General features: G+C 65.3%; 1 protein-coding gene across 1 annotated transcript in view; it reads left to right on the top strand.

Moving 5' to 3' along the window:
* Positions 1-7,436: 7,436 nt before the first annotated feature.
* LOC126875579 (uncharacterized) overlaps positions 7,437-15,499 on the top strand; it is a 31,093-nt gene continuing 23,030 nt past the window's right edge. Inside the window, exons 1-2 of the mRNA XM_050638531.1 lie at positions 7,437-7,464; positions 14,072-15,072. Coding sequence (XP_050494488.1) covers positions 7,437-7,464; positions 14,072-15,072 — 1,029 coding nt within the window. The remainder of the gene's footprint in view (positions 7,465-14,071; positions 15,073-15,499) is intronic.

Genomic DNA, 15,499 nt, shown 5'->3' with positions numbered 1-15,499 from the left:
TAGGACCATGCCCTGGGAAACCCCGATGGATCTGATGTTCTCTTACAGTCGGGTGGCGGCCGATCGGTGCCCTTGGCACCCGTCGGTTCGCCGATCCGGTGCGGAGAACTTCGGAGAAGTTGGCGGGCCCATGCCTGTCAAGACCACTCACCTCACCTTCTCGCGGGGCTCCCTGTCGCCCTGCACCGGCTTCGACCGGGGCAGGGCGCGAAAGAGTGAGTGGCACCAGGACGGAGACTTCGACGACGACCTCGGCGGAAAAAACGAACAACAATATGGAAATGGAGAACATAAACGACAAAGTTTACGGTGCAGGGGAGGGATACCCCAGTACCGGCGCAGTCGCGGGTAGTGAAGTGGGCCCCGCTGCGTCGATATCTCGCGACCACGGCCGTTCGAGGGTGGACCGCCAGGCCCCCGGACGCGTTTCTACGACTGGCGATGAAACAACGGGAGAGAGGAGGAGGATAACGGTAGGAGGACATTCGGAGGACGACAGGATGGAGACCGCGGAGGAGCCTCCGAGGAAGGCGACGAGACGTTCGCTGAGAGCCGCGAACAGGTCCGAGTACGTTTTTCTCGCGCCGGCCACGATGGACGACGGTACGTCATCGATGGCGGGGGGATCGCGGGGGCGGGCGAGGTCCGACGACGAGGAGTCGGTCGCCTCGATCGCCTCGCGGTCGTCGCTGGCTTCGATGGCGTCCAGGGGTAAGAGGAAGAGAACGGCAGCCGCGACAACACCGGTGGTGTCCGAAGAGTTGGAGGTGCAGATGAGGACGAGTTCTCCGGCGGAAATCAGCGCGGGCCTGACGATGCACGTGTCTGAAATCATGCACGTCGCGACGACGTCGTCGAACCTGAAGGGGACCTACATCAGGTCCCTGAAGAACGCGGCGAGCTATATCACCGCCGCCTGGAACGAGGAATCCGCGAGGAGGGAAAGGCCAGCACGTGCCACCGACGACGTGGACGCGAGGCTGTCCGTGCTGGAGGGGGAGAACGCAGCCCTCCGCCAGGAGCTGAGGAGACTGGCCGCTCGCATCAACGAGTGCCCGCGATGCTCCGACGCGGCTGCCGAATACGCCCGCCCCGCGTGGGAAGGCGGAACCGAGAACAGGACGCGTCTGGACGCCCTGGAGAGAGCGGTCCGAGAACTGGGACCCTCCATTCTCAGGACCATCGAAGAACGATTCGGGGACGCTCGAAGTCAACGCACCCCCGAAGCGCGACCCAGCGGGGACCGCCCCGTCGACCCTCCCGCCGCCCAACCGACGCCGCCCCGAAGGGAACGGGAGGACGGCGGATGGGAGCTGGTGGAGACGACGAAGAAAAGGAGGAGAAACAGGAAGAAGGCGAGCGAGGCGAAGGCAGCCGCCGCCGCCGCCGGAGGAGAGGCGGCGAGGAAAGGTCCGACCGCGCCACCACCGACGCGGGTACGGCAGCAACAACAGCGGCAACCCCAGGCCGGCAGGACGACGGGCGCACCGAAGGCGAGCGCCCCCGCTACGCAGAGAGGACCACCGCGGACACCCAAGGTGGTCACGCCCCCTCGCGCACCGCGAACATCCGCGGTGACCCTGACGTTGAAAGAGGGGGCGAGGATGTCGTACGCCGACGTCCTGGAAGCGGCAAGAACGAGGATCCCGCTATCGGAGCTCGGCACGGAGCGCCTCGAGATGAAGAAGGCGATGACGGGCGCCATTATAATACAAGTCCCCGGAGACAAGGACAGGGGAAAGGCGACGCTACTGGCGACGCGGCTGGCCGAGACGCTAGACCCGACGGCGGTGAGAATCGCCACACCGACCAGGATGGCGGAGCTGCGCGTGACCGGGATTGACATCTCGGTCAAGAAGGAGGAGCTGCGAAGAGCACTGGCCTCGGCGGCGGGATGCGGCAGCGCGGAGGTGCAAGTGGGCGAGATCGGCGCCACCAGAGGCGGCCTCGGATCGGCATGGGTCAGGTGTCCGGCGGCAGGAGCCCGCAAGCTGGCCCAGGCGGAGAAGATAGCCCTGGGCTGGTCAACGGCGAGGATAAGGGCCATACCGAAGCGGCCGCTGCAGTGTTTCAGGTGCCTGGAACTGGGGCACGTGCGCGCCATTTGCGTATCCGGCGAGGACCGAGGGCACCTGTGCTACAGGTGCGGCGGGAGCGGACACCGCGCCAGAGAGTGTCCCGCTTCCGCTCCCAAGTGTCCGCTGTGCGAGTCGCTCGGGGCACCCGCGAATCACAGGATGGGCGGAGAGGCATGCAGCCCCCCGAAGGTCAAGAGGAGGAGACCGATCCGCCAACCAGCAGCGGTAGCGGCAGCAGCAGCAGCAGCCGCCGCGGCAGAGACACCGGGAAGCGCCGCCGAACCAGCAGCAGCGGCGGATGGCCGGGAGGAGGCCATGGAGGTGGCGGCATAGTTCAAGCGCCTGCTGCAATGCAATCTCGGTAGGTCGAGAAGAGCGCAAGATCTGCTCTTCCAGACCATCCGGGAGAACGAGGTGGCCCTGGCGGCGGTGGCGGAACCGCATCGTATACCCGACTCGCCCAACTGGATCGGGGACCTGGACGGATCCGCAGGAATAACGTGGACGTCGGCCTCGTGCCTCTTGCTGGACCGTGGCAGCGGCTTCGTCGCGGTCGAGTGGCTAGGAGCGGCGGTGGTGGCGGTGTACGTCTCTCCGAACATCGACCTGGACGCGTACGGGGAGTTTCTGGACCGAGTCGGCGAGTGCGTCCGAAGATGTCTCCCCCGCCAGGTGCTCGTCCTGGGGGACTTCAACGCCCACTCGACGCAATGGGGAAACCCCAGGACCAACTCCCGAGGAAGGATGCTCACCGACTGGGCAGCGGGTCTGGGGCTCCTGCTGGCGAACAGAGGCTCGGCGAGCACCTGCGTGGCGTGGAGAGGATCCTCGGTGGTGGACATCACGTGGGCTACCCCGGAGCTGCTCAGGCGAATCCGCGACTGGAGAGTGGCCGAGGGGGTGGAAACGCTGTCCGACCACCTCTACATTCTGATGGAGGTGACCCTGGGGACCGAGGACGACGCCGGGAGGAGGAGACGACGACGACCGGGAGAGAACCGTCGCCGCCCGCCGCCGCCGCCGCCGCGATGGCGCCTGAAGGAGATGGACAAGGAGATGCTGCGGGCGGCCACGATCGTATCCGCCTGGAGCTGGGACGCCCGTCGGGCGACCGAGCAGGGAGACATCGACGAGGAGGCGGAGGAGCTCCGAAGATACATGACCGCGGCGTGCGACGCCTCGATGCCGCGCTCCGTCCCGGGAGGCGGACGAGACCGGGGAACGTACTGGTGGACCCCGGAGATCGCCGAGATGCGAGAGAACTGCGTTCGGGCCCGCAGGAGATTCCTAAGGGCCCGTCGTCGCAGACTGACGCGCGACGAGGAGGAGATCTCCCGCCGTTACGAGGAGTACAGGGAGGCGAGACGGACTCTTCAGCGGGAGATCAAGACCGCGAAATCTCGGTGCTGGACGGAGCTGATCGAGGAGGTCGAATCCGACCCGTGGGGACGGCCGTACAAAGTGGTCACCAAGAAGCTACGACCCTCGGCGCCCCCGCTGACCTCGGACATGGAGCCGACGCTGTTGGACAACGTCGTCGGGACGCTGTTCCCGCCGGAAGACGCGAACGCGAGCCAACCGGCGCCATCCTCCCCCTCCTCCGTCGACGACGACGACGACGACGACGAGGAGACGGCGACGACGACCGCGACGGGATGGAGCGAGGAACTGCGAGTCAGCGACGAGGAGCTCTTCGAAGCGGCCAGGAGGACGGCGTCCCGCGACGTGGCGCCAGGCCCCGACGGAATACCGGGCCGAGCGTGGGCGGAGTCGATCGTCACCATGGCTCCCCGCCTGCGACACCTGTTCGACAGATGCCTGGAGGAGGGCGTCTACCCCCGGACATGGCGGACGGCCAGGCTGGTGCTGCTACGAAAGGAGGGACGCCCGCTGGACTCGCCGTCCGCGTACAGGCCGATATGCCTGCTGGACGAGGTGGGCAAGATGCTGGAGAGGATCGTCGCCGCCCGACTGGAGGCTCACATCACCGAGAGGACGCCCGGATGGCACGACAGCCAGTACGGATTCCGCCGCGGCCGCTCGACCGTGGACGCGGTGAAGAGGCTGAGGGCCATGGCCGAGGACAGGGTCTCCCGGGAGGGGGTGGCGGTGGCGGTGTCGCTCGACGTCACCAACGCCTTCAACTCCATCCCCTGGGGCAGGATCCTGGAAGCCCTGCGCCACTTCGAGGTCCCGGCGTACCTGGTGGGGATCGTTCGAGCGTACCTCGCCGACAGGTACATCGTCTACGCCGGCAGGGACGGAGAGGAGAGAAGACGGATCGAGCGCGGCGTTCCGCAGGGGTCGGTGCTGGGACCGTTGCTCTGGATCACGGCCTACGACTCGGTCCTCCGATGTCCGATGCCCCCGGGAGCGGGAACGGTGTGCTACGCCGACGACACCCTGGTCCTGGCCGGGGGACGGTGGTGGCACGACACGGCGAACCGCACGGAGGACGCAGTGGCGTGCGCGGTGAGCGCCATTCGGAGGCTCGGCCTGACGGTGTCGCCGGCCAAGTCGGAGGCGCTGTGGTTCTTCGACCAGCGGCGAAGAGGAACGCCTCCCCCCGGGCTGACGGTGAACATCGGCGGAGAAGAGGTCCCGGTGGGACGGCAGATGAGGTACCTGGGCCTCACGATCGACAGCGGATGGACCTTCGGACCGCACTTCGAGCAACTGGTTCCGAAGGCGACGGCCGCGGCCAACGCCCTGTGCGGCCTCCTACCGAACATCGGCGGAGCGGGATCGAGAGTCCGCCGCCTCTACGAGGGAGTGGTTCGGTCCCGAGTTCTCTACGGGGCACCCGTCTGGGCCAGAAGCCTGGCGACCAGCCGCCGCAGCCTGACCTTGCTGCGGAGGCTGCAGAGGACGACCGCTATCCGCATAGCGAGAGGCTACAGGACGACATCGTACGCGTCGGCGACCGTGCTGGCGGCCTCCCCGCCGTTCGAGCTGCAAGCCTTGGCGCTCGAACGCGTATACGAACACCAGAGGAATCCGACGCCACCGACCGCCGGCCAGCCGGCCTCGAACATCCGGGAGGAGGCGAGGAAGGAGACCTGGGAACGATGGCGCTCGCAGCTGATCCAGGAGGACGCCGTGCGGCCGCACCGGGCCGTTCGCGCCGTGCTTCCCAACTGGGAGGCGTGGAGGGATCGAGGCGGGGCACCGCTGACCTTCAGGATGACGCAGCTGCTCACCGGCCACGGAGTGTTCGGCGAGTACCTGCTAAGGATTCGGCGAGAGACGACGTCCGTCTGTCACCACTGCGAGGAAGAGGAGGACACGGCGCAGCACACGCTGGAGTTCTGCCCGGCGTGGGCGGAACCACGACGCGTCCTGCGGCTCGAAATCGGCGAGAGCTTAGCCCCCGAAGCGGTCGTCGCGGCCATGCTCAGAGGGCGCCAGGAGTACTCCGCTGTCCGCACCTACTGCGAGCAGGTCATGCTGGCGAAGGAGCGGGCGGAACGTAGCAGGGAACGAGATCGCGACCCGTCCAGGAGGTCGCAGCGTCCTAGGAATACAACGCGCTACAGGGGCGCGACGCCGCCACCGGCGCCGCCGCGGCCGCCGTAGGAGCGCGTGGAAACCAGGAAGAGGCGTCAGGGGGACGGGGTCCCCAGAACGACGCAACAGGAGCGAGGCGCTAGGGGGCGTGGTTCCCCCCTAGCGTTCCAAGAAGATCAAGGACGCCTCCCTTCGACGTAAGGAGAGATAGACGCCCGGGGGTAACCGGTAGTAATTCGGGAGAGATCCCGGGTGCATCTCGACTCAGGCGTCAGGACAGGCCACCGTGGAGTTTTAGTCGGTAAGAGTCCGACACTACCCGCCTAGCGGGTGTCCATGAGGATTTCTCCACGAAAAAAAAAAAAAAAAAAAAAAAAGGTTGGGGTTAGGTTGGGGTTAGGTTGGGGTTAGGTTGGGGTTAGGTTGGGGTTAGGTTGGGTTAGGTTGGGGTTAGGTTGGGGTTAGGTTGGGGTTAGGTTGGGGTTAGGTTGGGGTTAGGTTGGGGTTAGGTTGGGTTAGGTTGGGGTTAGGTTGGGGTTAGGTTAGGTTGGGGTTAGGTTGGGTTAGGTTGGGGTTAGGTTGGGGTTAGGTTGGGGTTAGGTTGGGGTTAGGTTGGGTTAGGTTGGGGTTAGGTTGGGGTTAGGTTGGGGTTAGGTTGGGGTTAGGTTGGGGTTAGGTTGGGGTTAGGTTGGGGTTAGGTTGGGGTTAGGTTGGGTTAGGTTGGGGTTAGGTTGGGGTTAGGTTGGGGTTAGGTTGGGGTTAGGTTGGGGTTAGGTTGGGGTTAGGTTGGGGTTAGGTTGGGGTTAGGTTGGGGTTAGGTTGGGGTTAGGTTGGGGTTAGGTTGGGGTTAGGTTGGGGTTAGGTTGGGGTTAGGTTGGGGTTAGGTTGGGGTTAGGTTGGGGTTAGGTTGGGTTAGGTTGGGGTTAGGTTGGGGTTAGGTTGGGGTTAGGTTGGGGTTAGGTTGGGGTTAGGTTGGGGTTAGGTTGGGGTTAGGTTGGGGTTAGGTTGGGGTTAGGTTGGGGTTAGGTTGGGGTTAGGTTGGGGTTAGGTTGGGGTTAGGTTGGGGTTAGGTTGGGGTTAGGTTGGGGTTAGGTTGGGGTTAGGTTGGGGTTAGGTTGGGGTTAGGTTGGGGTTAGGTTGGGGTTAGGTTAGGTTGGGGTTAGGTTGGGGTTAGGTTGGGGTTAGGTTGGGGTTAGGTTGGGGTTAGGTTGGGGTTAGGTTGGGGTTAGGTTGGGGTTAGGTTGGGGTTAGGTTGGGGTTAGGTTGGGGTTAGGTTGGGGTTAGGTTGGGGTTAGGTTGGGGTTAGGTTGGGTTAGGTTGGGGTTAGGTTGGGGTTAGGTTGGGGTTAGGTTGGGGTTAGGTTGGGGTTAGGTTGGGGTTAGGTTGGGGTTAGGTTGGGTTAGGTTGGGGTTAGGTTGGGGTTAGGTTGGGGTTAGGTTGGGGTTAGGTTGGGGTTAGGTTGGGGTTAGGTTGGGGTTAGGTTGGGGTTAGGTTGGGGTTAGGTTGGGGTTAGGTTGGGGTTAGGTTGGGGTTAGGTTGGGGAGCACGAGGCGGGCATGGGTTCCCGGGGCATAGGACCATGCCCTGGGAAACCCCGATGGATCTGATGTTCTCTTACAGTCGGGTGGCGGCCGATCGGTGCCCTTGGCACCCGTCGGTTCGCCGATCCGGTGCGGAGAACTTCGGAGAAGTTGGCGGGCCCATGCCTGTCAAGACCACTCACCTCACCTTCTCGCGGGGCTCCCTGTCGCCCTGCACCGGCTTCGACCGGGGCAGGGCGCGAAAGAGTGAGTGGCACCAGGACGGAGACTTCGACGACGACCTCGGCGAAAAACGAACAACAATATGGAAATGGAGAACATAAACGACAAAGTTTACGGTGCAGGGGAGGGATACCCCAGTACCGGCGCAGTCGCGGGTAGTGAAGTGGGCCCCGCTGCGTCGATATCTCGCGACCACGGCCGTTCGAGGGTGGACCGCCAGGCCCCCGGACGCGTTTCTACGACTGGCGATGAAACAACGGGAGAGAGGAGGAGGATAACGGCAGGAGGACATTCAGAGGACGACAGGATGGAGACCGCGGAGGAGCCTCCGAGGAAGGCGACGAGACGTTCGCTGAGAGCCGCGAACAGGTCCGAGTACGTTTTTCTCGCGCCGGCCACGATGGACGACGGTACGTCACCGATGGCGGGGGGATCGCGGGGGCGGGCGAGGTCCGACGACGAGGAGTCGGTCGCCTCGATCGCCTCGCGTTCGTCGCTGGCTTCGATGGCGTCCAGGGGTAAGAGGAAGAGAACGGCAGCCGCGACAACACCGGTGGTGTCCGAAGAGTTGGAGGTGCAGATGAGGACGAGTTCTCCGGCGGAAATCAGCGCGGGCCTGACGATGCACGTGTCTGAAATCATGCACGTCGCGACGACGTCGTCGAACCTGAAGGGGACCTACATCAGGTCCCTGAAGAACGCGGCGAGCTATATCACCGCCGCCTGGAACGAGGAATCCGCGAGGAGGGAAAGGCCAGCGCGTGCCACCGACGACGTGGACGCGAGGCTGTCCGTGCTGGAGGGGGAGAACGCAGCCCTCCGCCAGGAGCTGAGGAGACTGGCCGCTCGCATCAACGAGTGCCCGCGATGCTCCGACGCGGCTCCCGAATACGCCCGCCCCGCGTGGGAAGGCGGAACCGAGAACAGGACGCGTCTGGACGCCCTGGAGAGAGCGGTCCGGGAACTGGGACCCTCCATTCTCAGGACCATCGAAGAACGATTCGGGGACGCGCGAAGTCAACGCACCCCCGAAGCACGACCCAGCGGGGACCGCCCCGTCGACCCTCCCGTCGCCCAACCGACGCCGCCCCGAAGGGAACGGGAGGACGGCGGATGGGAGCTGGTGGAGACGACGAAGAAAAGGAGGAGAAACAGGAAGAAGGCGAGCGAGGCGAAGGCAGCCGCCGCCGCCGCCGGAGGAGAGGCGGCGAGGAAAGGTCCGACCGCGCCACCACCGACGCGGGTACGGCAGCAACAACAGCGGCAACCCCAGGCCGGCAGGACGACGGGCGCACCGAAGGCGAGCGCCCCCGCTACGCAGAGAGGACCACCGCGGACACCCAAGGTGGTCACGCCCCCTCGCGCACCGCGAACATCCGCGGTGACCCTGACGTTGAAAGAGGGGGCGAGGATGTCGTACGCCGACGTCCTGGAAGCGGCAAGAACGAGGATCCCGCTATCGGAGCTCGGCACGGAGCGCCTCGAGATGAAGAAGGCGATGACGGGCGCCATTATAATACAAGTCCCCGGAGACAAGGACAGGGGAAAGGCGACGCTACTGGCGACGCGGCTGGCCGAGACGCTAGACCCGACGGCGGTGAGAATCGCCACACCGACCAGGATGGCGGAGCTGCGCGTGACCGGGATTGACATCTCGGTCAAGAAGGAGGAGCTGCGAAGAGCACTGGCCTCGGCGGCGGGATGCGGCAGCGCGGAAGTGCAAGTGGGCGAGATCGGCGCCACCAGAGGCGGCCTCGGATCGGCATGGGTCAGGTGTCCGGCGGCAGGAGCCCGCAAGCTGGCCCAGGCGGAGAAGATAGCCCTGGGCTGGTCAACGGCGAGGATAAGGGCCATGCCGAAGCGGCCGCTGCAGTGTTTCAGGTGCCTGGAACTGGGGCACGTGCGCGCCACTTGCGTATCCGGCGAGGACCGAGGGCACCTGTGCTACAGGTGCGGCGGGAGCGGACACCGCGCCAGAGAGTGTCCCGCTTCCGCTCCCAAGTGTCCGCTGTGCGAGTCGCTCGGGGCACCCGCGAATCACAGGATGGGCGGAGAGGCATGCAGCCCCCCGAAGGTCAAGAGGAGGAGACCGATCCGCCAACCAGCAGCGGTAGCGGCAGCAGCAGCAGCAGCCGCCGCGGCAGAGACACCGGGAAGCGCCGCCGAACCAGCAGCAGCGGCGGATGGCCGGGAGGAGGCCATGGAGGTGGCGGCATAGTTCAAGCGCCTGCTGCAATGCAATCTCGGTAGGTCGAGAAGAGCGCAAGATCTGCTCTTCCAGACCATCCGGGAGAACGAGGTGGCCCTGGCGGCGGTGGCGGAACCGCATCGTATACCCGACTCGCCCAACTGGATCGGGGACCTGGACGGATCCGCAGGAATAACGTGGACGTCGGCCTCGTGCCTCTTGCTGGACCGTGGCAGCGGCTTCGTCGCGGTCGAGTGGCTAGGAGCGGCGGTGGTGGCGGTGTACGTCTCTCCGAACATCGACCTGGACGCGTACGGGGAGTTTCTGGACCGAGTCGGCGAGTGCGTCCGAAGATGTCTCCCCCGCCAGGTGCTCGTCCTGGGGGACTTCAACGCCCACTCGACGCAATGGGGAAACCCCAGGACCAACTCCCGAGGAAGGATGCTCACCGACTGGGCAGCGGGTCTGGGGCTCCTGCTGGCGAACAGGGGCTCGGCGAGCACCTGCGTGGCGTGGAGAGGATCCTCGGTGGTGGACATCACGTGGGCTACCCCGGAGCTGCTCAGGCGAATCCGCGACTGGAGGGTGGCCGAGGGGGTGGAAACGCTGTCCGACCACCTCTACATTCTGATGGAGGTGACCCTGGGGACCGAGGACGACGCCGGGAGGAGGAGACGACGACGACCGGGAGAGAACCGTCGCCGCCCGCCGCCGCCGCCGCCGCGATGGCGCCTGAAGGAGATGGACAAGGAGATGCTGCGGGCGGCCGCGATCGTGTCCGCCTGGAGCTGGGACGCCCGACGGGCGACCGAGCAGGGAGACATCGACGAGGAGGCGGAGGAGCTCCGAAGATACATGACCGCGGCGTGCGACGCCTCGATGCCGCGCTCCGTCCCGGGGGGTGGACGAGACCGGGGAACGTACTGGTGGACCCCGGAGATCGCCGAGATGCGAGAGAACTGCGTTCGGGCCCGCAGGAGATTCCTAAGGGCCCGTCGTCGCAGACTGACGCGCGACGAGGAGGAGATCTCCCGCCGTTACGAGGAGTACAGGGAGGCGAGACGGACTCTTCAGCGGGAGATCAAGACCGCGAAATCTCGGTGCTGGACGGAGCTGATCGAGGAGGTCGAATCCGACCCGTGGGGACGGCCGTACAAAGTGGTCACCAAGAAGCTACGACCCTCGGCGCCCCCGCTGACCTCGGACATGGACCCGACGCTGTTGGACAACGTCGTCGGGACGCTGTTCCCGCCGGAAGACACGAACGCGAGCCAACCGGCGCCATCCTCCCCCTCCTCCGTCGACGACGACGACGACGACGACGAGGAGACGGCGACGACGACCGCGACGGGATGGAGCGAGGAACTGCGAGTCAGCGACGAGGAGCTCTTCGAAGCGGCCAGGAGGACGGCGTCCCGCGACGTGGCGCCAGGCCCCGACGGAATACCGGGCCGAGCGTGGGCGGAGTCGATCGTCACCATGGCTCCCCGCCTGCGACACCTGTTCGACAGATGCCTGGAGGAGGGCGTCTACCCCCGGACATGGCGGACGGCCAGGCTGGTGCTGCTACGAAAGGAGGGTCGCCCGCCGGACTCGCCGTCCGCGTACAGGCCGATATGCCTGCTGGACGAGGTGGGCAAGATGCTGGAGAGGATCGTCGCCGCCCGGCTGGAGGCTCACATCACCGAGAGGACGCCCGGATGGCACGACAGCCAGTACGGATTCCGCCGCGGCCGCTCGACCGTGGACGCGGTGAAGAGGCTGAGGGCCATGGCCGAGGACAAGGTCTCCCGGGAGGGGGTGGCGGTGGCGGTGTCGCTCGACGTCACCAACGCCTTCAACTCCATCCCCTGGGGCAGGATCCTGGAAGCCCTGCGCCACTTCGAGGTCCCGGCGTACCTGGTGGGGATCGTTCGAGCGTACCTCGCCGACAGGTACATCGTCTACGCCGGCAGGGACGGGGAGGAGAGAAGACGGATCGAGCGCGGCGTGCCGCAGGGGTCGGTGCTGGGTCCGTTGCTCTGGATCACGGCCTACGACTCGGTCCTCCGATGTCCGATGCCCCCGGGAGCGGGAACGGTGTGCTACGCCGACGACACCCTGGTCCTGGCCGGGGGACGGTGGTGGCACGACACGGCGAATCGCACGGAGGACGCCGTGGCATGCGCGGTGGGCGCCATTCGGAGGCTCGGCCTGACGGTGTCGCCGGCCAAGTCGGAGGCGCTGTGGTTCTTCGACCAGCGGCGAAGAGGAACGCCTCCCCCCGGGCTGACGGTGAACATCGGCGGAGAAGAGGTCCCGGTGGGACGACAGATGAGGTACCTGGGCCTCACGATCGACAGCGGGTGGACCTTCGGACCGCATTTCGAGCAACTGGTCCCGAAGGCGACGGCCGCGGCCAACGCCCTGTGCGGCCTCCTACCGAACATCGGCGGAGCGGGATCGAGAGTCCGCCGCCTCTACGAGGGAGTGGTTCGGTCCCGAGTTCTCTACGGGGCACCCGTCTGGGCCAGAAGCCTGGCGACCAGCCGTCGCAGCCTGACCTTGCTGCGGAGGCTGCAGAGGACGACCGCTATCCGCATAGCGAGAGGCTACAGGACGACATCGTACGCGTCGGCGACCGTGCTGGCGGCTTCCCCGCCGTTCGAGCTGCAAGCCTTGGCGCTCGAACGCGTATACGAACACCAGAGGAATCCGACGCCACCGACCGCCGGCCAGCCGGCCTCGAACATCCGGGAGGAGGCGAGGAAGGAGACCTGGGAACGATGGCGCTCGCAGCTGATCCAGGAGGACGCCGTGCGGCCGCACCGGGCCGTTCGCGCCGTGCTTCCCAACTGGGAGGCGTGGAGGGATCGAGGCGGGGCACCGCTGACCTTCAGGATGACGCAGCTGCTCACCGGCCACGGAGTGTTCGGCGAGTACCTGCTAAGGATTCGGCGAGAGACGACGTCCGTCTGTCACCACTGCGAGGAAGAGGAGGACACGGCGCAGCACACGCTGGAGTTCTGCCCGGCGTGGGCGGAACCACGACGCGTCCTGCGGCTCGAAATCGGCGAGAGCTTAGCCCCCGAAGCGGTCGTCGCGGCCATGCTCAGAGGGCGCCAGGAGTACTCCGCTGTCCGCACCTACTGCGAGCAGGTCATGCTGGCGAAGGAGCGGGCGGAACGTAGCAGGGAACGAGATCGCGACCCGTCCAGGAGGTCGCAGCGCCCTAGGAATACGACGCGCTACGGGGGCGCGACGCCGCCACCGGCGCCGCCGCGGCCGCCGTAGGAGCGCGTGGAAACCAGGAAGAGGCGTCAGGGGGACGGGGTCCCCAGAACGACGCAATAGGAGCGAGGCGCTAGGGGGCGTGGTCCCCCCCTAGCGTTCCAAGAAGATCAAGGACGCCTCCCTTCGACGTAAGGAGAGATAGACGCCCGGGGGTAACCGGTAGTAATTCGGGAGAGATCCCGGGTGCATCTCGACTCAGGCGTCAGGACAGGCCACCGTGGAGTTTTAGTCGGTAAGAGTCCGACACTACCCGCCTAGCGGGTGTCCATGAGGATTTCTCCACGAAAAAAAAAAAAAAAAAAAAAAAAGGTTGGGGTTAGGTTGGGGTTAGGTTGGGGTTAGGTTGGGGTTAGGTTGGGGTTAGGTTGGGGTTAGGTTGGGGTTAGGTTGGGGTTAGGTTGGGGTTAGGTTGGGGTTAGGTTGGGGTTAGGTTGGGGTTAGGTTGGGGTTAGGTTGGGGTTAGGTTGGGGTTAGGTTGGGGTTAGGTTGGGGTTAGGTTGGGGTTAGGTTGGGGTTAGGTTAGGTTGGGGTTAGGTTGGGGTTAGGTTGGGGTTAGGTTGGGGTTAGGTTGGGGTTAGGTTGGGGTTAGGTTGGGGTTAGGTTGGGGTTAGGTTGGGGTTAGGTTGGGGTTAGGTTGGGGTTAGGTTGGGGTTAGGTTGGGGTTAGGTTGGGGTTAGGTTGGGGTTAGGTTGGGGTTAGGTTAGGTTGGGGTTAGGTTGGGGTTAGGTTGGGGTTAGGTTGGGGTTAGGTTGGGGTTAGGTTGGGTTAGGTTGGGGTTAGGTTGGGGTTAGGTTGGGGTTAGGTTGGGGTTAGGTTGGGGTTAGGTTGGGGTTAGGTTGGGGTTAGGTTGGGGTTAGGTTGGGGTTAGGTTGGGGTTAGGTTGGGGTTAGGTTGGGGTTAGGTTGGGGTTAGGTTGGGGAGCACGAGGCGGGCATGGGTTCCCGGGGCATAGGACCATGCCCTGGGAAACCCCGATGGATCTGATGTTCTCTTACAGTCGGGTGGCGGCCGATCGGTGCCCTTGGCACCCGTCGGTTCGCCGATCCGGTGCGGAGAACTTCGGAGAAGTTGGCGGGCCCATGCCTGTCAAGACCACTCACCTCACCTTCTCGCGGGGCTCCCTGTCGCCCTGCACCGGCTTCGACCGGGGCAGGGCGCGAAAGAGTGAGTGGCACCAGGACGGAGACTTCGACGACGACCTCGGCGAAAAACGAACAACAATATGGAAATGGAGAACATAAACGACAAAGTTTACGGTGCAGGGGAGGGATACCCCAGTACCGGCGCAGTCGCGGGTAGTGAAGTGGGCCCCGCTGCGTCGATATCTCGCGACCACGGCCGTTCGAGGGTGGACCGCCAGGCCCCCGGACGCGTTTCTACGACTGGCGATGAAACAACGGGAGAGAGGAGGAGGATAACGGCAGGAGGACATTCAGAGGACGACAGGATGGAGACCGCGGAGGAGCCTCCGAGGAAGGCGACGAGACGTTCGCTGAGAGCCGCGAACAGGTCCGAGTACGTTTTTCTCGCGCCGGCCACGATGGACGACGGTACGTCACCGATGGCGGGGGGATCGCGGGGGCGGGCGAGGTCCGACGACGAGGAGTCGGTCGCCTCGATCGCCTCGCGTTCGTCGCTGGCTTCGATGGCGTCCAGGGGTAAGAGGAAGAGAACGGCAGCCGCGACAACACCGGTGGTGTCCGAAGAGTTGGAGGTGCAGATGAGGACGAGTTCTCCGGCGGAAATCAGCGCGGGCCTGACGATGCACGTGTCTGAAATCATGCACGTCGCGACGACGTCGTCGAACCTGAAGGGGACCTACATCAGGTCCCTGAAGAACGCGGCGAGCTATATCACCGCCGCCTGGAACGAGGAATCCGCGAGGAGGGAAAGGCCAGCGCGTGCCACCGACGACGTGGACGCGAGGCTGTCCGTGCTGGAGGGGGAGAACGCAGCCCTCCGCCAGGAGCTGAGGAGACTGGCCGCTCGCATCAACGAGTGCCCGCGATGCTCCGACGCGGCTCCCGAATACGCCCGCCCCGCGTGGGAAGGCGGAACCGAGAACAGGACGCGTCTGGACGCCCTGGAGAGAGCGGTCCGGGAACTGGGACCCTCCATTCTCAGGACCATCGAAGAACGATTCGGGGACGCGCGAAGTCAACGCACCCCCGAAGCACGACCCAGCGGGGACCGCCCCGTCGACCCTCCCGTCGCCCAACCGACGCCGCCCCGAAGGGAACGGGAGGACGGCGGATGGGAGCTGGTGGAGACGACGAAGAAAAGGAGGAGAAACAGGAAGAAGGCGAGCGAGGCGAAGGCAGCCGCCGCCGCCGCCGGAGGAGAGGCGGCGAGGAAAGGTCCGACCGCGCCACCACCGACGCGGGTACGGCAGCAACAACAGCGGCAACCCCAGGCCGGCAGGACGACGGGCGCACCGAAGGCGAGCGCCCCCGCTACGCAGAGAGGACCACCGCGGACACCCAAGGTGGTCACGCCCCCTCGCGCACCGCGAACATCCGCGGTGACCCTGACGTTGAAAGAGGGGGCGAGGATGTCGTACGCCGACGTCCTGGAAGCGGCAAGAACGAGGATCCCGCTATCGGAGCTCGGCACGGAGCGCCTCGAGATGAAGAAGGCGATGACGGGCGCCATTATAATACAAGTCCCCGGAGACAAGGACAGGGGAAAGG

This window comes from Bombus huntii, chromosome 18 (assembly GCF_024542735.1).
Source record: "Bombus huntii isolate Logan2020A chromosome 18, iyBomHunt1.1, whole genome shotgun sequence".
NCBI classification, from domain to species: Eukaryota; Metazoa; Arthropoda; class Insecta; order Hymenoptera; family Apidae; genus Bombus; species Bombus huntii.
This window is presented reverse-complemented; position numbering and strand designations above follow the sequence as displayed.